At 37.5% G+C, this 27,848-nt stretch overlaps 1 protein-coding gene across 1 annotated transcript in view; it reads left to right on the forward strand.

Annotated features, from left to right (window-relative positions):
• TTC3 (tetratricopeptide repeat domain 3) overlaps positions 1-27,848 on the forward strand; it is a 66,175-nt gene that overhangs the window by 33,314 nt on the left and 5,013 nt on the right. Inside the window, exons 17-43 of the mRNA XM_030954247.1 lie at positions 8-74; positions 1,393-1,509; positions 1,749-1,886; positions 3,385-3,474; positions 4,276-4,388; positions 8,453-8,579; positions 10,506-10,628; positions 10,764-10,864; positions 10,947-11,010; positions 11,217-11,309; positions 11,678-11,742; positions 12,329-12,465; positions 14,392-14,703; positions 15,721-15,984; positions 16,198-16,244; positions 17,240-17,296; positions 18,308-18,384; positions 18,496-18,651; positions 18,833-19,673; positions 20,900-20,965; positions 21,983-22,132; positions 23,351-23,490; positions 24,200-24,268; positions 24,580-24,676; positions 25,626-25,726; positions 26,961-27,054; positions 27,674-27,772. Of these exons, the coding sequence (XP_030810107.1) occupies positions 8-74; positions 1,393-1,509; positions 1,749-1,886; positions 3,385-3,474; positions 4,276-4,388; positions 8,453-8,579; positions 10,506-10,628; positions 10,764-10,864; positions 10,947-11,010; positions 11,217-11,309; positions 11,678-11,742; positions 12,329-12,465; positions 14,392-14,703; positions 15,721-15,984; positions 16,198-16,244; positions 17,240-17,296; positions 18,308-18,384; positions 18,496-18,651; positions 18,833-19,673; positions 20,900-20,965; positions 21,983-22,132; positions 23,351-23,490; positions 24,200-24,268; positions 24,580-24,676; positions 25,626-25,726; positions 26,961-27,054; positions 27,674-27,772 (3,805 nt within the window). The remainder of the gene's footprint in view (positions 1-7; positions 75-1,392; positions 1,510-1,748; positions 1,887-3,384; positions 3,475-4,275; positions 4,389-8,452; positions 8,580-10,505; positions 10,629-10,763; positions 10,865-10,946; positions 11,011-11,216; positions 11,310-11,677; positions 11,743-12,328; positions 12,466-14,391; positions 14,704-15,720; positions 15,985-16,197; positions 16,245-17,239; positions 17,297-18,307; positions 18,385-18,495; positions 18,652-18,832; positions 19,674-20,899; positions 20,966-21,982; positions 22,133-23,350; positions 23,491-24,199; positions 24,269-24,579; positions 24,677-25,625; positions 25,727-26,960; positions 27,055-27,673; positions 27,773-27,848) is intronic.

The following is a 27,848-nucleotide window of genomic DNA, read 5'->3' on the forward strand; positions in this document are numbered from 1 at the left end:
TTTGTAGGGATCCTGTGGATTTGAAGAGGGAATCTAAAGCCATGGAGGATAAAGGTTTCTGTGCTGTGCCACAGGTAAGGGGAATCCAGCCCTAAATCGGAAATTATTTCTCATTTTTTAGGAATATTGCTCAGAATCTTGATTAATTCCAGAATTTAACTCTCTGTGCTCTGCCTGGCTTTGATCAGAGGCAGGAATTCTGTGGTTACACTGATTTATTCTGATTTATTCCGATTTTCTTCTGGTTTCTCTTCTCCTGCTGTAAAACCTGGCTGGGATCATTCAGGAATTTAAAAAGCCCTTCCCAAATTTCTGCCTAAATGTTTTTTCCATTTGGATACATTTGGAAATTACCAATTTTGTGGAATGGCTGTTGGAAATGCTGTAAAATCCATACAAATTTCATAAAATTCATTCACTGGGGGAAAATTCTCCTTCTCTGGTCAAGCACCAGTAAATTCCTGAAGGAAATAATGGCAATGCTTAACTAATTAATTTAATTATTTAATTAATTAAATAATGAATTATTTCATCCCTTCATTTTAATTGGGGGATGTAGATACCAAAAACCTTTATTCTGATTAAATGCCTCACAGGACAAAACTGAATTTAGGAGAAAATGCAGGTTCTGCCCCTTATTTCCTATCAAATACTTCTTTTTGTTTTGCTAATTCATTGCTGGTGTTGAAAGGAACATTTTCATTCATTTAATCTGCTTTGTATGTCACGTAATTTAACATTAAAATAATATAATTTATTCTGATCTATGAGTGCATGGGACAGCATTAACCCAGGAGTTGTAGGAAATTAAAATAAATCTCAATTATTTACATAATAATGTAAATTCCTGCAGATTTCAGGAAGTATCAATAGTGATAACAAAATGTAATTTTAGCATGACATAATAACAAATAATAAAATAACAGACTGTGAAACCTTCCAGCATGAGCTGAGCTGGACACAAATGAAAAATGAAAAAATTCTCAGCTCTTCCAAAAACATTTGGGTACAAAAAGTGAGGAAAAGCAGAAGTCTGGGTTGTGCTTTTTTGGTTTTTTTATATGTGAGGAGAATTAAAATGTGGCTTGACCTAAAGTTGCAGCTTTCAGGAGAGCAATTTAGAATAAAAATGAGGTTTGCAAGAGATTAGCAGCTCCATGAAAATCTAATGCAGGAGTTTGATAAAAATGCACCTGGTTTGCTGCTTGAAAAGTGAAATCATGGTGAAACAATTCAGGAGGATGCAGAATTTCCACTTGGCTGTCTCAGAAGTATTCTAGCAAATATTTATTTTCTGAATGAAATCTTTTGCTTGCTTTTGAAAGCGAACAAAAAGTAAAAAAAAAGAAAATGTTGTTTTCTTCTGAACTTGCTGTCTGTTAAACATTCCAGGTGGATTTCAGTGCTGATGGAAAATCCCTTGGGCTGGAGGGTGATGGAGCCTTGCTGGCCAGGGACAAACCCTTTCTATTACCCCTGCTGAGAGCCTTGAATACTCCAGAGTTCACGGTAAACTCTCAGAAATAACCTGGTTTTTATCCCAGAAATGCAAGTTTATGCATTCAGCACCTTCCTTCCCCCAAAACAATCCTGAATATTGTGTGGAAAAACAACCCAACAACACTGGGTTCAGTGTAAAAAAATTTCAAGGTGCAGTGTGAGAAAAAAAAAAAAGCCAAAATATTCTTATTTAATAAAAAAAAAATTCTGTTTTCTTCTGGATTGACTGATTTGCATGCACATTCCAGGTGGATTTCAGCTCTCTGCCCGAGGAGGTGAAGTCCCTGGCTCGGGATGGCTGCAGGGCCCTGCAGGAGCAGCAGTGCCACGGGGCTGAACGAGCCTTTTCCCAGCTCCTCAGCATCTTCTACGCCTCAGGGTTTGCGGTAACAGCAGCAAAATTCCCTTCCCTGTGCCAGGCAGGGAGGTTCCTGCCTCCACCAGCCTGTGCCACCCCTCCCTTCCCCCAAAATAATCATGCTTGGATTGGATTGGTGGCTGCCAAGGGAAAGATTTTAGGAATGTTACACACACACACAACAGTGTTTCCAAAATATTCCTTTCCCCTTTCTCCTTCCCCTTTCCCCTTCCCTTCCTCTTGAAATTTCCTTTTTCCTTTCCTTTTTCCTTTTTCCTTTTTCCTTTTTCCTTTTTCCTTTTTCCCCTTTCCTTTCCTTTCCTTTCCTTTCCTTTCTTCCTTTCTTTCCTTTCCTTTCCTTTCCTTTCCTTTCCTTTCCTTTCCCCTTTCCCCTTTCCCCTTTCCTTTCCTTTCCCCTTTCCTTTCCTTTCCTTTCCTTTCCTTTCCTTTCCTTTCCTTTCCTTTCCTTTCCTTTCCTTTCCTTTCCTTTCCTTTCCTTTCCTTTCCTTTCCCTTTCCTTTCCTTTCCTTTCCTTTCCTTTCCTTTCCTTTCCTTTCCTTGAAATTTCCTTTCCTTTCCTTTCCTTGAAATTTCCTTTCCTTTCCTTTCCTTGAAATTTCCTTTCCTTGAAATTTCCTTTCCTTGAAATTTCCTTTCCTTGAAATTTCCTTTCCTTTCCTTGAAATTTCCTTTCCTTTCCTTTCCTTGAAATTTCCTTTCCTTGAAATTTCCTTTCCTTTCCTTTCCTTGAAATTTCCTTTCCTTTTTCCTTTCCTTGAAATTTCCTTTCCTTTCCTTTCCTTGAAATTTCCTTTCCTTTCCTTTCCTTGAAATTTCCTTTCCTTTCCTTTCCTTGAAATTTCCTTTCCTTGAAATTTCCTTTCCTTGAAATTTCCTTGAAATTTCCTTTCCTTTCCTTGAAATTTCCTTTCCTTGAAATTTCCTTGAAATTTCCTTGCAATTTCCTTTCCTTGAAATTTCCTTTCCTTTCCTTTCCTTGAAATTTCCTTTCCTTTCCTTGAAATTTCCTTTCCTTGAAATTTCCTTGAAATTTCCTTTCCTTGAAATTTCCTTTCCTTTCCTTTCCTTGAAATTTCCTTGAAATTTCCTTTCCTTTCCTTGAAATTTCCTTTCCTTGAAATTTCCTTGAAATTTCCTTTCCTTGAAATTTCCTTTCCCCCTTTCTCCTTTCCCCCTTTCTCCTTCCCCCCTTTTCCTTCTTCCACAAATATTTGGATCAAACATTGTGGTTTTCTAAATAAAAACCCCATGGTTGGTTGGACTTGATGATCTTAAAGGTGTTTTTTGTGATTGTCAAATTAGCTTTGATTTATAAGAACAAAGGGTAAAAGGATTTTGATGGCAAATTCTGTGAAATTTGGTGTTTGTTTATCCTTACCCAATCAGCCACTGATCCAAAAGTCATCCTGGATTTCTCTTAATTAATTTACAGTATTTTTACCCTGTCTTTGTTGTGCTGTGACTATAATTTAACTTTCTTCTTTGTTTTGGTTTTTTTTTTTTAGTATGTGAATAATGTGAATATTCTTAATATTAATTATGTTATATTCCTCTATGGACATGCCACTGCCCTCCTGGGAATGGGACATCCTGAGGTAGCATATAATTTATTTGTATTTTTATTTATTTTGATATTTATTTATATATTTTTAAAAAATTTATTTTGTACTTAAATACTGTCGTAATTCCAATTTATGTATATTTAATGTATATATTTCTATTTATTTCTTTTTATTTATTTTATATATAAATACTCCTTTAATTCCAATTGCTAGCTCAGTCAGTTTCCCATCATTTTTTTGTATCTTCCTTACTGGGAAGGTGAGAAGGGAGAGAAACCTCTGGGCACATTTTGGAATTGTCCAAATGGAATATTTGGGACTAAATCCTTGACGGTTTTGGATGAATTAGGCTATCCAATAAAATTTCTTTGTAAGCCTTCAAATGAGTATCAAGAAATGACAGTCAGTAATTTTTATTTCTTCTCTGCACTGGTGTTTTGGACAGAAATATTCTGCTCCTAAAACAAGAGCCAGGAATTGCTTTGGGTTCTGGAAAATGCCAAACCAGAAGTGGGGGTTGGTTTTTTTTTGGGGTGTTTCTTCCTGCAGTGTTTGGTAATATTCAGTGTCTTAAAATGAATTTTAAAATAGCTGAGCTCAGGAATTCCATTTCTTTGGGTTACAGCAACTCCATGTTTACAGAATAAATTGGGTTTTTTTCAAAGAAAGGGAAGTTCTGCCTGTGATCACAAGGGTGTGTAATTCCATTTAGTGTTCCTAAGACTGATCAAGGAATGGGGCACACTGACCCAGTCTAAAGGAGGGAAAAAAAACAGGAAAAATGAAAATATTCTGGCAAAACTCCCTTATTTGTGTCTCACATTTCTTTTGAAGGCATTGGCAAAAGCTGAAGTTCAGTTTAAGAAAATAATTGAGCAATATCCAGAAGAAAGTTGTTTTTGTTTGGCACACTATGGAATTGGAAGGGTTTACCTCAGGCAAAACAGGTTGGTCTGATGGAAAATTTCAGGGTTTGTTGGGAATTTTTTTTTAATTTGAGGAACTGTGCGTGGTGGGGCTTTAATTTTGCTGTGTTAATCATTAAATTCATCTGTCAGGTGGGTTTAATCAATGAGTTTAATAAAATGGGTTTAGTCCAATGGCTTTAATAAAATGGGTTTAATCCAATGGATTCAGTACAGTGGGTTTAATAGAATAAATTTAATCCTCTGGGTTTAATCCAAAGGATTTAATCCAAGTGAGTTTGATCCAATGGATTCAGTACAATGGGTTTAAAATTTAATATAATTATTAATTAAACTAAATATTATATGTATAATTATTAATTAAATTTATATATATATATATATATATATATTTAATCCAGTGGGTTTAATACAATGAATTTAATAAAATGGGTTTAATCCCATGCATTTAATCCAATGGATTTAATCCAAGTGGATTTAATACAATGGATTCAGTACAATGAGTTTAATACAATAAATTAAATCCAAGGGGTTTAATCCAATGGATTTAATAAAATGGGCTTGATACAATGGATTTAATACAATAGATTTAATCCAGTGGATTTACTAAAATGGGTTTAATCCAATGGGTTTAATAAAATTAGCTTAATCCATTAATCCAATGGATTTAATCCAAGTGGGTTTAACCCAATAAATTAAATCCAAGTGGGTTTAATCCAGTGGGTTTAACAAAATTAGTTTAATCCCATGGATTTAATCCAATGGGTTTAATCCAATGGATTCAGTAAAACGGGTTTATTCCAATGGATTTAATCCAGTGGGTTTAATACAATAGATTTAGTACGGTGGATTTAGTCCAATGGATTTAATACAATGGGTTTAATCCAATGGTTTTAATGCAAGTGGAATTTTATTCCTGCTGAGGAGCAGGTTTGAGGGAATATTTGGGATTCAGGGATCACAGCCCTGCAGTGGGGGAGGGCTCAGAGGGAAAGAACAAACCCTCTTTGTTCTGAGGGGAAAACGCATCCTAAAGAAATCTGGCTTTGTCTCATCCCTGGGGAGCTGGAGGGTGACCTTGGGCTGGGATAAGGCTCCAGTGAGTCACAAATTCCCTGGAGCTGATAAGCAGGGATGTGTTCCTGAGCTGGCACATCCCAGAGGGACGGGGAGAGCCTGGAATGCAGGGCCAGGACAAGAAAAAAACCGGGAGAAAAAAGCTGGAGCTGCTCCCACCCATCCAACCCATCCAGGGCTTCCTGCTGGAGCTTCTTCCTCGTGGAATTCTGGCTGTGGGAAGCTGGTGGGGGATTTTGGGATACCCCTGGAGCTCCTTATCCAGCTGTGATCCTGCTCCTCTGGGGGAGAGGGGAGAAATTCCATGGAAAAGCTCCGGGGCGGAGGTAAAGACAGGGAGGCCATTTCCTAATGACTCACAGGAAACTCTCAACGTCAGGAAAAAATACTTTATTGTCCATTAAAACAGAATTGGAGAGTGGGAAACAGAGCAAAACAACTAAAATCACCTTTGTGCTCCCCTCCTTCATCCCAGGCTGGAATTCACTCCCTCATTCCTGACTCTTCTCCCTCGGAGCTGCCCACAGGGGTGGGGAAGGGGGGAAGTTTTTTCCCCTGCTCCTCAGGATTATGAAAACAATTCTCCCTGGTGTCTGCTGTGAGATGTGATCAGAAATAGAGCAAAGCATGCTCCAGCTTAGGAATAAAGAAAAAAAACCACGTTATTAACTTCCAATATATAAAAGAAACACACAGAACTCAGAATGAAAACCTCCCAAAAACATAAAAGGAGGTTTTGTGCAGGGTGATTTTCCCTTTATCCTGCAGGGATAAAGCACAGCTGGGCCTGGCTGTGTTGGCTCCAGCTGGAGCTGGGGCTCTCCCGTCCCCCCCCATCTCCCTGCCCCCCTTGCCATGCCAAAATAATGCCAAAAAAAAGGAGTTTTGGTGCTGAACTTTCTCCCCTCTTGCCGGGGGGTGGCTCAAAGCTCCTGCTCAGGGCTGGTGGATGCTCAGAGGGAATTTCTCCTTCTGGGAGCTGCGCCCCAGTGCTGTGCATGTGGCTCATTTCCCTGGCAGTCTTGACCCCAAAAAAAGTCCCTACACAGGTGACAGCACCTCTGGCTGTTGGATTAATCCCTTTGTTGAGCCAGAGATGGGGCAGCTGAGAGGTGTTTTAAAAACTTTTATTCATTTTCAGTCTCGTGAGAAGGGTGAGACAGTACAGATGTTATAATTCACACCATCACTATCAGAAGCCAACTAAAAACCAACCATCTAAAATTACCCCTCATAAATCTTACTACAATACATTTTTCATCGTTCTATTTCTCCAAAATATCGTTTTATTTACTGGAAATTATTTATTTATTGATTTCTAATTCCATTTCTCTCTCAACAGTATCTATCCTATTCCATAACATTTCTAAGCCAGCATTTCTTACCTCAAACGTTACATCATCTAAAATTACCCCTCATAAATGTTACTACAATACATTTTTCATCGTTCTATTTCTCCAAAATATCGTTTTACTTACAGAACAATATTTATTTATTTGTTTCTAATTCCATTTCTCTCTCAACAGTATCTATCCTATTCCATAACATTTCTAAGCCAGCATTTCTTACCTCAAACTTTAGATCATCTAAAATTACCCCTCATAAATCTTACTACAATACATTTTTCATCATTCTATTTCTCCAAAATATCTAGTTTTATTTACAGAAATTTATTTATTTATTTGTTTCTAATTCCATTTCTCTCAACAATATCTATCCTATTCCATCACATTTCTAAGCCAACATTTCTTACCTCAAACTTTCCATACAAATCCACACTATATAAACCTTCTATCAAGTTTTTTAAAAATTTTCTTCAAATCCATTTCCCACCCCTGGCCAGGCAGAGCCATTCCCACTGTCTGAGCTCAGGGAAAAGCCACAGCAGTGCTGTGTCCCCTCCTGCTCAGTCACTGCCCCTGAATTCCCACATCCATGGATCCCTTGGCATCACAGGCTCATCCCTGCCTGCCTCACACCTGGAGGGTTTTACCTCCGAGACAACCAGAAAATTGAAATATTGGAACCCTGGATGCTGAGAGTTTTAAACTTTCTCTGCTGAAAGCCACAGACCCTCAAGAGACCACTGCATTTAACCTAAAAGCCATAGAGAAGACTTCCAAAATTAATTAATAACACTGTTATTACAAGTGTGGAGTTTAATTAAAAGTGGGTAATGTCATAAGGTAGAAAACTTAAAGTTTTAGAATATAGTAATATATATAGAACAAGATAAAAGTTTTAAAGCAGAAGTTAGTCCTTCTTCTTTACCACCTTCTCCTCCTTCTTGTCCTTGTCCTTCTTGTCCTTCTTGTCCTTCTTTTCCTCCTTCTTTTCCTCCTTCTTTTCCTCCTTCTTTTCCTTCTCCTCCTCCTTCTCCTCCTCCTTCTCCTCCTTTTTCTCCTCCTTCTTCTCCTCCTTCTTCTCCTCCTTCTTCTCCTCCTTCTTCTCCTCCTTCTTCTCCTTCTTCTTCTTCTCCTCCTCCTCCTTCTCCTTCATCTTTGTCTTCATCTTTGTCTCCTTTTTCTTCTCCTCCTCCTTCTTCTCCTTCTCCTCCTCCTTCACAAGTTTAAGTCATGTTTTATACTTGGACAAAAAAGTCCACATTACAAGACAGGGATAATTAGTTATTAAGTTAAAAGTAAAAATAATTTAAGGGTCATTTCTTAATTAGATAATTTAACCTTAAAAGAGCTTATAGAAAAAAAATTAACCATTTTGTAACTTATTAATAAAATACTATAGAACTCACAACTTATAAAACTTATAAATAAAAAATTATAAATATCTAAATATAACTTAAAATACCATCTCGAACACGTCAATGCCAACATTAACAAAAATTTTAAAAAACCAAAAATGAGCATTTAATGAGCCAACTGATCTCTCATCCCCCATCCTCTCAGTCACCACTGTTTGCTCCTGGCAGGATAAAATTAATGGTCGGGATTTTAGGAAATTTCTGCTCCCAGAGGATCTGAGTGTGTTTGACCTGTTCCACACTCCAGGTTTGTTCATGCCCTCGACCAGTTCCTGAGGTCAAAGCTGATGATTGATTTCAATATTGTCCCTGGAGTTTTAACCTGGCCGGGAACAACTCAGGTCATCGAGGAGACACGAATAGAGAATTTACAGGTATGTTTAAATAAATTAAAAAGAAAAAACCAAATAGAAAATTGTCCTGCTCCTCCCTGCCAAGGTCCAGGGGAGATGTGGGATACAGGAAGGATGGGGAGCAGCAGGGCAGGGCTTGTGTCAACCTCTGAGACCTCAAAGTGAGCTGGCAGGACGCTGAGGCTGAAATTCCTGCTGGGGAAATTCCAGTTCTCCTTTTTCCACAGTGGGAATTGTGCAGTTTCCACAGGCCAGTGGGTTTGGAGAGCAAGCTTTGTTTGAGCTCACAAGGTGTAGCCATTTTCCAGTTATCATTTTCCATCATTTTTTGTTTACCATTTTTTGTTTATTATTTTTTATCATTTTTCTATTCTTAATTTTTTCCATTTACTGTATTTTCATTTCTCATTTTTTATTTATCATTTATCAGAATTGGCCAGGCAGGGCCTGGGTGTGGCACTCAGTGCCGAGGTGGGGACGTGTCCCAGGTTGGATTTTGGAGCTCTTTTCCAGCCCCAGTGATTTTGGGATAATTTTTGATTCTTTTCCTTGCACGCTCCCAAACTTTCAGGTGTGAGCACACAACAGAATTCTGGGGAGAGCCAGTTAAAAATCTGAGCTGGCAAAACCAAGAATTTGATAATTTAAAACCAAACCAGGAGACTTTGAGCACATAGTTCCTGGATAAAACATTGGGATTTATGTGGTAAAATCCCCTGTTTGACTGGAAAAATCCGGCACCGGGAGCTGCTCTGCACAGAGGCGTTTTCAACACAGCTGAACTGGGAAGGTTTCTCACTTGGCCAAACTCCCCAGACCTGCAGAGTTTGTGGTAGAAACTCCATTTCTGGGCTTTTTGCTATCAAAAACCAACCTCAGGATTTCTCAGAGACAATCTGGGTACATCCATCCATGGTCAGGGACCTCTGGACAATGCAGATATCTGCCAGGCTCCATCAGGGCTCTGTTCTTGGTGTGTTTATAATCTGGGCTCAGTCTGATGCCTTGTGCAGGCTGCCCCAGAGCAGAGGCTGGGCAGAGCTAAAGAATAAAGCAGGGATTTATTCAAAGCATCTCCTCCATGGATGCACCTTGGGCAGCACCAGAGCCCAGCCAGGGCTGCACCCAAGATGAACCAAAATGGCCCCAAAATGCACGGCCGGGCACGGGGTCTGTCCCTGGGATCAGTTCTGCTCCATTTGCACCTTGCAGCTCATTGTCCCATTCCAGCTTTAGCCCAGGCAGTCCCACCCTGCTTGTTTTTCTCTCTCCAGCCCACGGTGTTTGTGCTCCTGGGCTGAGATTTGGATCATTTGTCCTTGGTGCCCAGCTGGAGCAGGAATTGTTTTGTCTCCCTGCTCTGTGCACAGAGCTCACCATCCCATAATGTGAAGCTCAGATCCACACACTAAAGCAGCACAGAATGTGAAACATAGGAAAGCTCCAACCTGAGGCATCATTTCCAGCCCTGCCCTGATTTCACATGAAGTCCTTCCCTCAGAAATTACCCTGGGACACCCCCCTGGTTCCCCAGGGCCAGCTCCGAGCTTGGTCCTTAGCCCAGGTGCCAGGTGAGGCACTCTGGGAATGCTGAGCATCTTCAGAAATGACCAGAAAAACCCCATTTTTTCCCCATAATGTTTAATCATTTGGACCATGACAAAACCATTTGGAATGGGGCAGGATGTGGGACACTGGCCCAGGACAAACCTGCATTTTTCTGGGCGTTTGAGGGTGTGAGCACTCAGCTGCCAGCCCTTCAATATTTTGGCCATAAAAGGCCAATCCTGCCTGGCTTTCACTAGAAAAGAGTTTTTATTTTTTGGGATTAGTCACTGCTCTGCCTAGAGGGATGTGTTTCACTGCAGTCCCCAGGAGTTTGTGAGTAGAAGTTGAATCTTTTCCTGGTTCTGTGCGCTTTAACTCTGATAATCCTGTGTTTTCCAGATGGCTTTAAGGAATTATATTGAGGAATGTAAATTCCCTCCAGAGCCAGATGCTGTTTGTCGATATCAGCAGTGCCATGGCTACTCCAAAATCCAAATATATTTTACAGACCCAGACTTTAAGGTAAATTTTCAGTTGAGAAAGGTTTGAGAAGTAAAACTTGATGTATTTTCTGCCCCTTTTTGTATGATCTGGGAAGCTAAACACTGTTTTTTGTTGTGGTTTCATTTAAAAATGTTCCATTTTTGCCATTTTTAGGGTTTTATACGTGTTATTTGCTGTCAGCAGTGCAGAGTGGAATTCCACATCAGCTGCTGGAAAAAGCTGAAAACAACAAGCTACAGTGATAAAATGATAAGGTGAGGCCTCTGCCACACTGGAATTCTAAATTTTTTTAAGACCATAGCATTGAAATATGTCAGGGAATTCCACAAAATTCAGCAGCCAGGATAAAATGAAGGGAAATCTGGGAACTCCTAAAATTATTGTGGAAGTTGACTTTTGGGTGTGAAGTTGGAGGAGGGAGTAAAAGAATAAAAGATGCCACGGATTTTCCATGATTTTTGATTTTCAGCCCATCCCAGGAAGAGTTTGGGATTGTGTTTTCTTTGATTGCTTTGCTCACCCCAAACTGAGGAATTAATTTGTGCAGGGGTGTAAATGATGTGTGGATTTAAGTGCCCTTGTTGTGTGTGTCCTTTTCTCCTGCAGGATTTCCTTAAGGAAATGTGTTTTACTCCTGATTGTAAAGGCCTTATTTCAAAAATAGTTATATTCAGTTCTTCTAGGCTGGTAAAATGTGAAGTAAGTATGGTCATGTTTTATATGAAATTAATTAGAATATTAAGGGGGGTAAAGTAAAAATGAGAATAACTGCAAAAAACCAATTGTTCTGCCTTAACAGAATGTGAGGATTATTTAGGAATTTAAATTTCCTGTCCTAGTGGAGCAGGAATTGCCTTGGTGTGGGTCAGATTGTCATGGATGGGAATGGAATTCAAGGAATTCAATAATCCTTCAGGAATAACTCCCCAAAGGCACAGGAAAATTGAGAATTCTCCCCAGGTTGTGAATTCTCCCCACAATATTGACCTGAGAGAAGCAGAAATGATTGTGGGATTTGTTGTGCCATAACTCAAATTTAATTCCTGTCCTATCCCTTGTTTTGGTAGTTTGAACAAAAAATCCCAAAACTCAAGGAACCACCAAGGGCCTGTATAAAACAGAAATGTTCAAGGTAAGATTTGTTCTGTTTGGATCGATTTGAGAGCAGAGCAGGAGGGATTTTCATGCCTTTTTACAAATGTTTTGCAAAGTTATCCCTTCCCTCTGCCTGATAAACGAAAAAAAAAAGGTAAAATCCATTATAATCCAATGGTAAAAGCATTTAAATTGCTGCACAGAATTTATTCTGTGTGAATGTTTAGAAGGTGTAAATATAAATGCATTTTATGTTGCTGTTGTGGTTACTGATACCAAGACATTTGACATAACTGAGTTGGCAATTTTTTGGTCAAGTAACCTTTAAATAATGAGGAATCAAGCTGAGAGGACAAACAAAACAGATTTTTAAAAAGGAAATGAATAAAAGGTTAATATTTGGTTGAAATTGCTGAGTGGTAAATTAAGAGTATTGAAGCCAATCCTAATTTAGACATCTTTAATGGGAGTAAAAGTTGTTACAACTTGAGGAAATCAATATCTTTATGAAGTTTTGTGGTCTCTGCTCCTAAATGAAGACCACTTTGATTCCATTGGTACTTCCCAGTGTGCTATTTGCACCTCAATTAACCTTTGGCTGGCTGCTGCATTGCTTTTTGCAGTCTTAGGAAGATAAAAAAGAAGCAAGAAAAGAAACAGCGGCGAAAACGAGCGCGAGAAGAGGCCAGGAATTCTGCCAGGAAAAAAGCTGAGGAAAAGCAGGAGGGAAACGAGCAGTGCCAGTTCAGCCAGTACAGGGGTGGGTGAAAATGGGGATTTGGGGGCTGGTTCCTCCATGGGAAGGGTGAGAGTTGGAGTGGGAGGTTTGGGGTCCCCGTGCCTGGGGTGTCCAAGGAAGGAGCTCTGGGCTGGGACAAGGTGGGATCAGATTTGGGGTTGATGATCCTGGAGGGCTTTTCCAGCCTCAGATTTCCTGGGATTCTGAGTTAGCACAAAGCAGTGGGATCAGCATTCTGAGCATCCCCAGCTCAGTCACAGCAGAATCCTCATAGTGAGCATCACCCCCCTGTGAAAAATCAGCATTTTTACTTCAGACAAATTTTATTTCACTTCTGGTTTTATTGCTGGGGGATGTTCCTGTGTGTGGTTGTTAATTGCTGGGCTGTTGAGGGTCCCAGGACGAGGTGAGAGATGAGAATCTGACTCTAAGTTCTCAGAAGGCTGATATGTTATATTATATTATATTATATTATATTATATTATATTATATTATATTATATTATATTATATTATATTATATTATATTATATTATATTACATTATATTACATTACATTACATTATTATTATATTACATTACATTATACTATAATTATACTATACTATATTATATTATACTATATTATATCATATCATAATATATCATATCATATCATATCATATCATATTATATTATATTATATGAAAATTATATACTAAAACTATACTAAAGAAAGACAAAGGAGACATCAGAAGGCTAGACAAGAATGAATAATAAAAACTCCTGACTGATCAGAGCCCTGACACAGCTGGACTGGGATTGGTCATTAATTAAAAACAATTCACATGGAACCAATCAAAGATGCACCTGTTGGTAAATGATCCCCAAACCACATTCCAAGCAATCAGATAATTATTGTTTACATTTCTTTTCTGAGGCTTCTCAGGAGAAAAATCCCAGTGAAGGTGTTTTTCAGAAAATATCACAGTGACAACTGTGTGGTTTCATTCCTGTGTGGTTTCATTCCTTGTAGAAAACCTCAGTTTTTCCTTGGCTGGTTCCTGCAGAATCAGCCTGGAGAGGGGAAAAGCTCCAGTTCTGAGTGAACCCATTGAAAAGGGATTTCAGGAAAAGCACCTGGGGACCCTGTTAGAGAAAAAAATATCTCAGATAAAGACAGAGTGATCTCGAAACGTACATTCCAGATGATTGGGGAAAATAAAAATATTTCAGTCTGTGCCTTTGTAGGCATTTCAAGCTTCAGCTTTTCCTTGCTGGATGTTGGCTGCTCCACATTCCAGAGCTGGGAACTTCCCCTGCAGCTTCTCAGGGCAAAGGAAAAGGGGGGATGTTGGAGAATTTATTTTTTGGTCAGTATTATCAACTTGGAATATAATGAATTTGTAATTTCCCTGTTAAATACTCTGGGTGTATTTTTATCAATCCCATGCTTGGTGTTCTCTGGGTGCCTGTTCCCTGTTCAATGGCAAATCCTGAAAATTTGGGAGATTTTGGCTTCCCTGTGGATTTGTAAAATCATTTATTATTATTATTATAACTTCATTTATTTCCTGTTTGTTTTGTTTTAAATCTTTGCTCTCTCCTTTTCTCTGGCTCATCTTCAGTTGTGATCCTTGGAGCCACTGCAGGTCACCGTGACCTCATCCTTAAACCTGGGCAAGGAGTTTGTTTCTTTAAACAAAAATTGAAATCAAATCAAATTGGATCAAATTCCTAATGCTCAGAATGCATGGGAAAAAAGAATTCTTTAAATCCTGTAATTCTCAGTGTAAAACAATTACAAACACCACTTAACCCAAATGATCTGCTTTTTAAGTTGGTTTTTGAGGTTTTTCAAAGGTTTTTGAGCTTTTAAAAGTTGCTTTTTAAGTTGGAATTGTGGTAAGGACATGAAATCTTGCTGGTTTTGTGCTTTTTTTTCATTGGAATATTTTGACTTTTCCAGATTCTGGCCAGGATTTATACGCTGGGGACCAAATCCTGCAGCACATCCGGCGCAATTCCGAGCAGATCAAAGCTGCTGTCCCTGACCCTGCCCAATTATTAAAGGAATTACTGGCCTGGGGAGTGATCAGAGAGGAGGATTTCGGCTCTTATTGCCAAATTAGCACTCCCCAGGAGGTGCTGGAGCAGCTCCTGAACTCCTTGATCCAGGAGAAAAGCCGGGTGCAGAGCAGGGGCTTCCTGCACGTGCTGAGCCAGCTCGGAGAGGTGGATCCCAAAGTGCACAAGTGGCTGCAGCACCTGGATCACCTGGGTGGGTTCTGAGAGCACAGAAAATTCTCCTTTTTCCTCATTTGAAACTGCAAAGAAAAACTTCTCCTCTTGGTCCTTTCCCTGATTTCCAGAAGGGAACACAACCTGGGTGGCTCAGGAGCTCTGTGGTGATTTGGAGAGAAAATTCAACAATTTTTAAACGGTCTTAAAATTCAATGTTAACTAGTTGTAGAAATAATTTTGGAGGAGGGGGTTGCATTACTGGTTTTGTTGCTCGGAGAGGTGGATCCCAAAGTGCACAAGTGGCTGCAGCACCTGGATCACCTGGGTGGGTTCTGAGAGCACAGAAAATTCTCCTTTTTCCTCATTTGAAACTGCAAAGAAAAACTTCTCCTCTTGGTCCTTTCCCTGATTTCCAGAGGGGAGCAAAACCTAGGTGGGCCAGGAGCTCGGCAGAGAAAATTCAACAATTTTAAATGGTCTTAAGATTCCAGAATGGGCTTAAATGCTGATATTTGCAGCAATAATCTCATTTTGGACAGTAAATAATGGGGTTTTGCCATTAAACTTGGAAATAATTTTATGTTGGTGCTCTGCAGTTTCCTGTTGGCTTTACAATGGAACAAAATTGGAATTTTGGGGTTTAGGGTTGCTCATTTTGCTTTATCACATCCATATCCTTCCAAGAATTGACAGAATTCTTAGACTTCTATTCTATTCTATTCTATTCTATTCTATTCTATTCTATTCTATTCTATTCTATTCTATTCTATTCCATTCCATTCTATTCCAATCCAATCCAATCCAATCCAACCCATCCACAGAATAGATCCAAATCTAGTTATTATTATACAAATAATAATTGGTGAGAGTGGAATTTATATCAACCCCATTGCTCATTTTTTGTTTGCATTTCCAGGAGACAAAAGCTCTCACACGGTCTGTACGTTGAATTTCTTGACCAAACTCTCACCCTTTGAAGAGGAATATCAGATTTTAAGCATTAACAATTTAAAGCTGGAATGAAATATTGGGATTTTTTTTCCATCTTTTTCAGGTCTGACAGCTACAAAAAACTTTCTCCTTCAATATGGCCAAATTCTGCAAGAGCTTGACCTTTCTATTTTAGCCCCACGGTGGAACCAGAAATATGGCAGTAAATTTGGTTTTGTGGCAGCTGATGGTGAAAAGCAAGAAATTTGTGATTATTTCCTCACCCCTCCCCTAGAGAAATCCCGTTGTTTTATATGGCTTTTAGAAGAAAACAGAGAACATTTCCCAGAGCTCCATCAAGCTTTAGATGAATTCTTTGATAAAATGGGTGAGTAGGCAAAGGGATCAAACGTTTCCAGTAAAAATTCATTTTTATTGTGCATTTTTAGCATTAAAGTTCTGCAGCTGCAGTTTTGGAGCTGCTCTGGTGGTGTTGGGTGAAGGATTAGAGCAGTAATTCCTGTGATTTCACAGTTAAATTGTAAATTCATTAAAATACTGTTATTTCCATCAATCACCATGACTTTTATCCTTTCCACAGATGATCCAACTATTATATTAAAGAAGCAGGGAAATGAGAATTTATCAGTAAGTGAATTTTATTTCTGTTTATCCTCAGCTCACAAAGAACTTTTTGCTATTATAGAAAAGGAAATATTTTGCAGCCTGATCCTTCAGACTTATTGGAGATTTAATCTGTTCTTTTAGCTCCCTTTTCTTAAATTATTTTATATTTGAATTATTTAATAATAATTTTTCAAGTGTGCCTCATTCTGAATAATTTTTTGATTGGTATCATCATTAAAATCCATCCCAATTGGCAGAAATAGATTTTGGATTTCAGGTAATTCTGTGTTTGAGGCACCCTCATTTGAAGTTCTTGTCTGCAGTTAAATTTACCTTTACAAATCCAGGATTTACTTTTAATTCAAAATAAAGCTTTAGAGTTCATTAATGTACATATAAATAAAATGCAGAATTTTTAATGTGCACATTAATAAAATACAGAATTTTTAATTTGCACATTAATAAAATGAAGAATTTTAAATGTACAGATTAATAAAATGCAGTTTTTAATGCACACATTAATAAAATTCAGAGTTTTTAATGTGCACATTAATAAAATGCAGACTTTTTAATGTACATATTAACAAAACACAGAAATTTCAAGTGTACATTAATAAAATGAAGAATTTTAAATGTACATGTTAATCAAATGCAGAATTTTTAATGTACATCTTAATGAAATGCAGATTTTTTAAAATTTACTCATTAATTACATGCAGAATTTTAAATGTACACATAAATAAAATTCAGATTTTTAAATGTATACATAAATAAAATGCAGATTTTTTTTTTGCTTTTTCATTTCATGAATTGGGAAAATCCAAGAATGAAATGAAAGCCAGCACAAGAAAACCACTTTGATTTCAGTGTTAAAACAACCTGTAATTATTCTGTTCTTGTGTAATCCCAATCCTGTCAAAGAATAATTCAAATTTCAGTTCCTTCATCTTTGTCTTTCTTGGAAAACTGAAGCAACATTTGCCAATCCTGTGCCTTCATTTTATTTTCTGTTTCAGAATAATGAAATCAAAGTTAAAAACAAAAACAGGAAGAAGAATTTGAAAGATTCAAAGGTCAGTAACTTTGGAAGCTGCTAAAGCAGCTTTTACCAAGCAGGTACCATTTATTTACTGCTAAAAACCCACCTAAAAAAATTGAGATTTTTTTAGAATTTCTGGCATTCAGGTGGATGGGAGCTGTTTTTGTAAATATCTTGAGGAGACTCCTTACTCAAGTAGTTTTTCTTGAAGTAAAATTGAGCAGTTAATATTTAAATTATACCATTTTTTAAAAATTTTTCAGTATAAAAACAATTTTTAAATTTATTTATGACTCACTTTGGCTCTGACTGGAGGCACCTTCCACTGGCTTAATTCTGAGTTATTGTTGTGATTTTAATTTTTCATGTGGGAAGATGGGAATTTGGTTCAAAAATTCCATTTCGTGCTCAGGAATGTTATTAATAATTCATTATTTGATAGATTTTATTGGAATATTATTCTGCCTGAATTTTCTGCTGCCTTTTGGAGGATTTTGCTTTATTGAAAACCTCATGCCCTCACCTCTTTATCATTTTTCTAGAATTTCAAGAGTAAACTTCAGATTTTTTTTCTCAGGATTTATTTTTCTGACTTAGGTGCATTTATTTGTGTATTTCTAAATTATTAGATAATAAAAATAAAGACAACTAAAATGTCTGTAATGGTATAGACAGAATAATAACCAGTCACATGTGGAATTAGGGATAATTCCTGCTTTTGGTAAATTTGTTACAGCCTCAAATTTAAAAGAAAGTTTAATTAAATTTTGATGAAATTGGTAAAAAAAGAAGGATTTGGGGCTGAATATCCCAATTTCTTTTTCCCAAATAAATTCTGAATAAGGAATTAATAACTTTAATTAAGAATTAATTAAGCTGTGTCTTAGCACTGATAATTTTACCTGGAAATTTTGCAGTTCATAATGAATACAATGAATTTAAAGATCAAAATTCAGTGTAAATAAGTTACTCCTGGTCTTTGCAGTGGATTATTTTACGTGAGTCTTTGTGAGGTAAAAACTAAAAGAAATCTGTTTTTAATTAGTCTATTTTAGTATTATCCAGTGGAGTTAGTACAGCACCACGAGAAGACGAGAAGATATTTATAGAAGAAAATAATTTGTGAGTATTTGATTCTGCTTTTATTGCCCAAACTCCAAACTGCAGGAGAAGAATCCCTTAAAAACACCAAGGCTGGGTTAACTTCATTGGTTTTTTTTTCTGATTTTTAAGGTACAAAGATTTTCCAAATGAAAATCCCTTTGTAATCCCAGAATATCTCCAGGAGCAACTGGAGGAATTCGAAGCTCGCTATAATATTGCAAATAGTAAAGATTATCAAATGAATAATAATGATAATCCAGATCCAATCTCTGAGAATTTATATGAGTGAGTATAAATTTCTGTATTTGGGGGTTTAATTTTACTTCATTAATTTTAATAATTTTTGGGGTTAATTGGAATCCTGGTGGGGGTGGCGTGTCTATGAAGGAATGGATTAAATGGATTAAAGGAATGGATGAGAAAACTTTAATTAATTATAATAATTCTGGTTGGTTTTTTTTTTAAGTTATTTCTCTCAAATCTTGGAAGCACATGGCCCTCTGGAAATTAATAATAAATTGCTGATTGGGGAGTATGAGAATTTCCCTGAGGAGACTCGGAAGGTGGTGGAAGATGAGGGCGGCCTGGAGCCCTTCCTGCGGAAATCCCTTCGGTTCATCATGGTGGATAATCTGATAGGCCTGAGGAAGCACTCGCGTCCTTTTGAAGGAAATCCAAGCAGAAATGGGCATAAAAATGAAAATCCACCTGGGGAATTCCAGGGGAATCCTTCCCACAGCAAGCTGCCCTTGAATCCCTACGCCCAGGAGTTCAAGCCTCTCTCATACCCTGTGGATGTCCCTTTGGCAGCAGCTCCTGATTTACCAGATTATCACGCCCAACAATATTTCCCCTGCTCCTTCCCTGCTCCCTGCACTCCTGGCAATCCTCTGGAAAATGAAAATATTTATTCCATGGAAAACCAGGCTCCATTTTCGGGTGTTTTACTGAAAGGTTTTGAGCCTGCGGGCCCGGCTGTGTTTTTACCTCAGAGCTCCTGGGGTTATCAATATGGAATCTTGCCCCTGGCACAGGCTGGGTTTATTTACGCTGATCCTGCAGCTCCTCAGGGAAATCTGCGCTCAGCAGTTCCAGCTGGGAAAGGCAGCCCTGAGGCTTTTGTGCCAGCTGAAATCCAGGAGTGCAAAGGCCCTTGGGGCCGCTTGGAGAACTTGGATAAAAAGGATTCTGCTTTTCCAAATGGTTCAGATGAAGCTGAGGGTGGTAAATGTGTTGAAAAGGAAAAAGGAAAGAAAAATAAAGCCGGGATGAAGAGCAATCCCCACACAAGGATGGTGGCTGTGCAGGTAAGGAAGGGAGCAGTGCTGCAGAGACTTTATAGCCGACATTTTATAGGATGAGCAGAGGATGGAGCAGCTCTGCTGGCAGGAAAGGCTGGCACAGCTGGCATTGTTCACCTGCACAGGAGAAGCTTTGGCCTGAGCTCAGGGTGGCCTTGCAGGGCCTGCAGGAGCCCCAGGAAAGCTGGAGAGAGACAATTTCCAGGGGATGCAGGGACAGCACACAGGGAAATGGCTTCCAACTGGAAAATTACAAGTTTAGAACAGATAGTAGGAAAACTTTTCTTCCTGGCAGGGTGGGCAGGGCTGGGCTGGAATTCCCAGAGCAGCTGGGGCTGCCCCTGGATCCCTGGCAGTGCCCAAGGCCAGGTTGGACACTGGGGCTGGAGCAGCCTGGGACAGTGGGAGGTGTCCCTGCCAGGGATGATTTTATGTCCCTTCCAGGCCTAATTGAGGTTTGCATCTCCTTTCTCTCCCTAGGAGATTCCTACTAAGAATCCATGTTGTATCCCTGGTGCAGAGCTGTCTCACTGTTGTGTTTTCATCCCAGACTTACAGATTCCAGGCCCAATTAATGAACTAAAATTAAACCTTTCCACATGGCAGGGGTGGCACTGGATGAGTTTTGGGGTCCCTTCCAACCCAAACCATTCCATGATCCTGAGACCTTTCAGTTTCTGTGATTACTCAATCTTCATTTGTAATTCTTCAGAGCTGCTCACTGAATTTCATTGTTCCTGAAGTTTTTGCTGCTCTTTTTTTCCCTGGGTATCACACAGGGAACAGCTGCACAAAAGTTTCAGCTTCGCTTTAGAGATGAAGCAATGTCATTCTGTGTTGTTATTTTTTTCCTTTTGTGATGAGTTCAGGGATTTATTTTCACTTCCACAACATTTGAGGATTTGGATTTGTGGAGGAGGCTCAGAGGGGACCTCACTCCCTAGGAGGGTGAGACACTTCCTGCAAATCTTCACTTTTCAGACATTTAGAGCATGGCTTTGTTTAAAGACCCACAGAACTCCCTGCAGTTGCTCGTGGTCAGTGAAATCAGAGAAAGAAAATAAGAAATCCCTTTCAGAAACAGCTCCACAATGTTTTCCTACAACATTTGTAGGCCTGGATTAGATTGGATTTATAAAACCCTCAGTGAGGTATAAAAACTCCAAACCGGAGCAGATCGTCTATGAACCAAGAAGATTTTTAATCAAATTCTAATTTTCTTTGTGTTCTAGGTAAATCAGGAAGTTGCTAATAGGGAAACCAATACTTTGCCTTTCCATCCATTTGAAAATCAACAAGTAAGTTCCTGCACCCTGGTGTCCGTTTCTCATGAGGGAGGTTAAAGGAATGCCCAAAAACTGAATAGTCTGAATAGTTCTCTGAAAAAAAAAACAGGTTTTACAGATATTTTGTATTTGGGGGGTTTGGCTGGTTTTGTGTTCTGTGATGTTGTTGGAAACATCACCCAGCCTCACAAGGAAATGATTTTTGAGCTTTGCTGTGATATTTGATATTTGTTCTGATTGTTTTATGTTGAGTTTGTGAGGGGTCCCCAGGACAAAGGAGGAATTGAGAATCTGACTCCATCTTCTCAGAAGGCTAATATATTATATTATATTATATTATATTATATTATATTATATTATATTATATTATATTATATTATATTATATTATATTATATTATATTATATTATATTATATTATATTATATTATATTATATTATATTATATTATATTATATTATATTATATTATATTATATTATATTATATTATATTATATTTATTATATTGCTATACTAAACTGTACAAAATAAGGAGAAGGATCAGACAGAAGGTTACAAAGAATGATAATGAAAAACTCATGACTGACTCCTCAGCATCCAACACAGCTGGCTGTGATTGGTCATTAATTAAAAACAATTCACATGAAACCAATCAAACACGACCAGCTGGTAAACAATCTCCAGACCACATTCCAAAGCAGCAAAACACAGGAGAAGCAATCAGATAATTATTGTTTTCATTTCTCTCTGAGGCTTCTCAACTTCCCAGGATAAGAAATCCTGGCCAAGGGATTTTTCCAGAAAATGTGACAGTGACAGTTTTATTTTAAGCTGTACAGATGTTGAATGTTTGAGGTGTTTGCTCCCTCAAAACCTGGATTTGAGTATTCCATTTGGGCCTGGAGAGCATTCAGAGTGCTGTTAATGGCAGGTTGATGTCTGTAGCAGGAGATAAAGGTGAGAAAATGTGACCTTTGAACTGGGAGCAGGCATCAATCAGACTGGTCTTTGTAACTGATTCATTTCCAGGGAGATATTCTCCGTGTGGAAAAGGAGCACCAGGTGCTGCAGGAACAACTCAGAGAAGCAGAGGAGAAATTCAAGCAGTCACAGAGCAGGAGCTTGGAGGAGATTGCTGCTTTGGAGGAGCTGCTGAAAAAAAGTATTGAAGAGACTGAGGTAAAGCTTTTCCCCATGGATCAGAGGTTGTGGGATCCCTGGAGTGTCCAAGGCCTGGGGGGGAGGGAGGTGTCCTCCCCTTCCCAGCCATTCCCGCATTCCCTGCCTGATCCCTGATTTGGGATTTGTAACAGTAATTATTAATTTATTCTGTAGATACAAGGTAGTTCTTCTAATTCTTGGCAGAATGCTTATGGGTGTTAGTAAATTTGAATTATTTGGCTAAAATGTGTGAGAAATCACAGTGATGTTTTTGTGTTTTGTGTAGTTGGAATACGAACTGTTTTACCAAGGTGTGTTACATTTATTGTTGATATGTTTATATCTATTGTTGATATGTTTTTGTCCTCCCCACCCCAGCCATTCCAGCATTCCCTGCCTGATCCCTGATTTGGGATTTTTAACAGTAATTATGCATTTATTTTGTAGATATGAGGTAGTTCTTCTAATTCTTGGGAGAGTACTTATGGGTGTTAGTAAATTTGAGTTATTTGGCCAAAATGTGTGGGAAATCACAGTGATATTTTTGTGTTTTGTATACTTGCAGTATGAACTGTTTTACTGAGGTGTGTTATATTGTTTATTGTTGATATGTTTTTGTCCTCCCCACCCCAGCCATTCCAGCATTCCCTGACTGATCCCTGATTTGGGATTTTTCACAGTAATAAGGAATTTATTTTGTAGATATAAAATTAATTAATTAATTTTAATTAATCTTTTAATTCTTGGGAGAGTCCTTGTGGGTGTTAGTAAATTTGAATTGTTTGGCTATAATTTATTCTGTAGATACAAGGTAGTTCTTTTAATTCTTGGGAGAGTACTTATGGGTGTTAGTAAATGTGAATTATTTGGTTAAAATGTGTGAGAAATCACAATGATGTTTGGTTTTGTCTTTTCTATACTTATAATATGAACTGTTTTACTAAGGTTATATTGCTATATTGTTTATTATTGATATTTTTATTATTGATATATTGTTATATTTTTTTTTTGCCTAAAGGATATTAAGTACTGGCTTAAAACCCTTAAATGGGGTTTTTTTTAAATATATCTTGTTTATTTATATTTATTGGTAATGTAATATTAATAGTTATTGTTGGTTTTGGTTGAGTTACTATTGGAGTATTGTAAGTAAGAGTCAAATACCCTCAGTCTGCTCCAACTTTTATCTGAATAAGCCACAATTTTCAGAAATGAAGTTTTCTTTTCTGCCTTCAGGTGTCCCAGAATGAGCTGGATTGGTTCCACCAAGACTCAGAAGCACAAATGAAGAAATGGCAGCAGGAGAAGAAAGAAAACCGAGAGAATTTAAAAGCACTGAAGGGCACAGCTAAAAAACACTCGGACACCAACGAGAGGTACAGCTGTAAATAGATTTACACCCCCTCGTTCTGACAGTCTAAACTTCAGAACTCTTTAAGGAAATGGAATCCTTGGCTGTGAAACCAGCCAGGCATTTTCTGCCAGTATTAGGCTGGAATATGGACATGGCCATTTATTTTGAATTTCTTTGCCAAATTACAGGTAAACATCTAAATCAGCTTTTAGATAACTGATGAAGCTGATTTGGCAATAATTCTCCTAATCAGATTTGACAGTTCCTTCTGTATTTTAATGTCCTCTCTCAGTTTACAGAGCCCAGACTTTGGTCCTTGAATGCCTTTGTTTTATCTTTAATAGTTTTATCTTACTTTAATGTTTTATCTTTGTTTTATCTTAAATAGTTTGGGCCAAATCTCTCCTGAAAAATCATCAGCCTGGTTTTATCTTAATCACTGCTTTATTAGCAAGAAATTTAAATGTATTTAGAAGAGAATCCATTTAAATGTATTTAGAATAGAATTTAGAATAGTTTGGCTTGGGATAGACCTTAAAGACCATTTATTTCCACTCGTCCCACTGTCCCAGGTTGCTCCAGCCTGGCCTTGGACACTCCCAGGGCTGGGAATTCAGGGACTGAACAGGATCTAAACCCTACAGATTGCCCTGTGGTTCTAGAGGAGCATGTCCCATATTTGCCAATAAACCTTTTCCACAATAAACTCAATAAATGTTTCATTCCTCCAGGTATTTGAAGGCCATTGATGAGAAGCAAAAGCAATATAATGCAAGTTTAAATACATTTCTGGAGACCAGGTAAAACTCATGTCCCTTCCAGCAATATTTACTTCCCTGTATTTATTTATTTCTCTATTTTCTGTCCCTTCCAGCAATATTTACATTTTTCTGCCTCCCTCTGGGTAAAGATTTAGGGGAAAATCAGCACTTTAACCCAAATTTCTTACTCTAAGTTTGCTTTTACTTGCCATGAATAAATAAAATCCTACTCTCATACATTTCCCTTGATTACATGACCCTGAGTAGCTGTAAAAAAACCCTAAAATAGCATAAATTTTAAATACTGCTCTGCTCTGAATGTTACTCAAATATTTCATTTCCTTTCACAGTAATAAATTTGCTAATGAGAAAGGCAAATTGGAAGAGCTGATAAAAAAGAGTCAAGATGACAGCCAGGAGTGTGAGAAAAGAGCTGTTAAAGCAGAGGTACAAAAAAAAAAAAAACAAAAATCCTTAAAAACCTTTTTTTACAGCTGGGCTTGTGCTGATTGAAGTGGGGAAATGATACCAAAGATGTGAATTAAATATTGGAAATGCCAGGGAGGGAAATCCCTCTTGAAAATTCCTCACTGCAGGAACAGTGTGTGTGCACTTTGTATCCTCAAACTCCTGTTTCAATTCTTATTAAAACCTGCTTTAAGGTTTTATCCCTTTTTTCCTTGTTTGTTTTTTTTTAACTTTGTTTTGGTGGGGTTTTTTTTTTGGTATTTTTATTGAGTTTTTTCTGTTTTGTTGTTTGGGGGTTTTGGGGTTTTTTGTGGATTTTTTTTGGTTTTTAGAGGGGTTTGGGGTTTTTTTCTGTTTTGGGGGGATTTTTTGTGTTTTTGGGGTTTTTTTGTGGGTTTTTTTGTTGTTGTTTTTTGGGATTTTTGGGGAGTTTTTTTCTGGTTCTTTTTTTTTGGGGGGGATTTTTTGTGTTTTGGTTTTTTTAAAGTTTTGTTTTGTTTGGGGGGTGTTGTTTTTTGGGGATGTTTTCCCTCTTTAGTTTTCTGGGGGTTTTTTGTGGGTTTTTTTTTGGTTTTTAGAGGGGTTTGGGGTTGTTTTTTTCTGTTTTGGGGGGATTTTTTGTGTTTTTGGGGTTTTTTGGTGGGGTTTTTTGCTGGTTTTTTTTGGGGTTTTGGGAGTTTTTTTCTGGTTCGTTTTTTGGGGGAGATTTTTTGTGGTTTGGTTTTTTTAAAGTTTTGTTTTGTTTGGGGGTGTTGTTTTTTGGGGATGTTTTCCCTGTTTTGGGATGTTTTCCCTGTTTTGTTTTCTGGGGGTTTTTTGTGGGTTTTTTTGGGGGGTTTTTTGGTGAGGTTTTTTGTGGAGTTTCGGGGAGGGGGTTTTGCTTGTTTCTTTGTTTTGTTTTGTTTATTTTTCTTCTTTTTTGTCCCAGGTCTCGGTGCTCCAGACCTGGAAGGAAACTGAAGCCTGGAAGCTCAGAGGGACCATTGCCAAGGCAGAAGGAAATGTCAGGGTGCTGAAGGCACTGGGCAGGTACTGGGAGTTCCCAGCAGGAACCCCCTGCTCCTGCTTGTTCCTTATTTACTACATCATAATTATTTTATATTCTATAATTATATCAACTATAGTTTTTATTTTCTGTAGTTATATGGAATATATAGTATTTATATGAAGTATTATAGTAATAATAATAATAATATAAAAGGGCACAGAGTTGGGGGTCAATAATATTGTCCCAAACAAAATTCAGCTGAAAATTGAGTCTCATCCTTATCCTTGTGTCTTTCTGAGCTGGGAAAATCAGATTATCTGGGTAATAATAATAATAATAATAATAATAATAATAATAATAATAATAATAATAATAATAATAATAATAATCCTGCCCAGTATCCCTAGAAAAGGGCTGCAGTGTAACTGATTTTAACCTGAAATCCCTTGGAAACTTGAACTGGGATTAATTGTTAATTATTTACTATATATATTTATTTATTGATATATTTTTACTATATATTTATCTATTTATTATTTACTGTGTAGTATTTACTGTACTTGAAAACTTGAACTGTGGGATTAATTGTTAATTATTTACTATATAATATTTATTTTATATTCTATAATTATATCTACTATAGTTTTTATTTTATGTAGTTATATTGAATATATAGTATTTATATTAAATATAATAATAATAATAATAATCATCATCATCATCATGTAATAATATTAGTAATAATAATGAAAATTCCAGTTATTCCTGCCCAGTATCCCTGGAAAAGTTCTGCAGTGTGATTTTAACCTGAAATCCCTTGGAAACTTAAACTGGGATTGTTAATTATTTACTATATATATTTCTTTTCTATTCTATAATTATATCAACTATAGTTTTTATTTTATGTAGTTATATTGAATATATAGTATTTATATTAAATATAATAATAATAATAGTAGTAGTATAAAAGGGCACAGAGTTGGGGGTCAATAATATTGCCCCAAACAAAATTCAGCTGAAAATTGAGTCTCATCCTTATCCTTGTGTCTTTCTGAGCTGGGAAAATCAGATTATCTGAATAATAATAATAATACTAATAATAATAATTCCAGTTATTCCTAGAATATTCCAGTATCCCTAGAAAAGGGCTGCAGTGTAACTGATTTTAACCTGAAATCCCTTGGAAACTTGAACTGGGATTAATTGTTGAGGGAGGAACTGGTCTCAAAAAGAATGGCAATGTTGGAGTTTAAGTGTGAATCCTCAATATTCCAGCAGCTCAGCTTCAGCAGCTCCTGTGTTGAAGTCCCAGATTGATTCCTGGGAAATATTTATTTCAAATGTCAAGAAACAACTGGAAGAAGTTGAGGTAAAACTTCATTTCTCTCCACCAGCTTCTCAGTTGAACTTAGGAAATGAAAGCATTAAATAACTTTGGTTTTGAACACACCAGTAGCTTGTCCTCCAAACACTGAGGGGAATTTTTTTAATTACAAAAGAAAGAGGCAGTTTGGAGCCCAGGCTGATAATTTCTAGTGGATATATTAATTTTTTTTTTAAGGCAAAAATCTGCCCTTTATACACTTGCTTCAAAATTGGGTCCCCACGTGTAGTGGTTTTGGTTAGTTAATTTGAAATTTTACAAATTTTGAGATTTAATTAAATTTTAAAATTTAATTGAATTTTAATTTAAAAATTTAAATTTTATTTTAGTTTCATTTAATTTTAATTTAATTTTTAGATTTTTGCATCACTTCCCTAGATTTGCTCCTATTCCAAACCACTACACCACATTAACAAGTGTGTGATTTTTGTTGGTGACCTTTCGAAATCCATGGAGCTTCTTAAAAAAACCAAAAAAACCAAACCAAAACAAAATTAATAAAACCCAGGGAGAAGCTCAGTGTAAAATGTGGTTTTTGGTGAGGAAGGAGCTCAGGCTGGTGCTGCTGTGGAGGGCTGATTGATGGTTGCTTTTACTTCTGCAGGCTGAGTATGAAGAGAAGATTGAGCTGGTGAAGAAAGGGGCCCGGAACTGCCTCAGGAAAGTGGAAATTGTGGATTTTCCTTGGCCCCAGGGGTTTGTTGTGAGTATCCCACCTCCCCCAGCAGCTCCAGGCCCTGGCATTCCCTTGGTGGGCTCCAGGGGAGCTGGAATGGGAC

This window comes from Camarhynchus parvulus, chromosome 1 (genome assembly GCF_901933205.1).
Source record: "Camarhynchus parvulus chromosome 1, STF_HiC, whole genome shotgun sequence".
NCBI classification, from domain to species: Eukaryota; Metazoa; Chordata; class Aves; order Passeriformes; family Thraupidae; genus Camarhynchus; species Camarhynchus parvulus.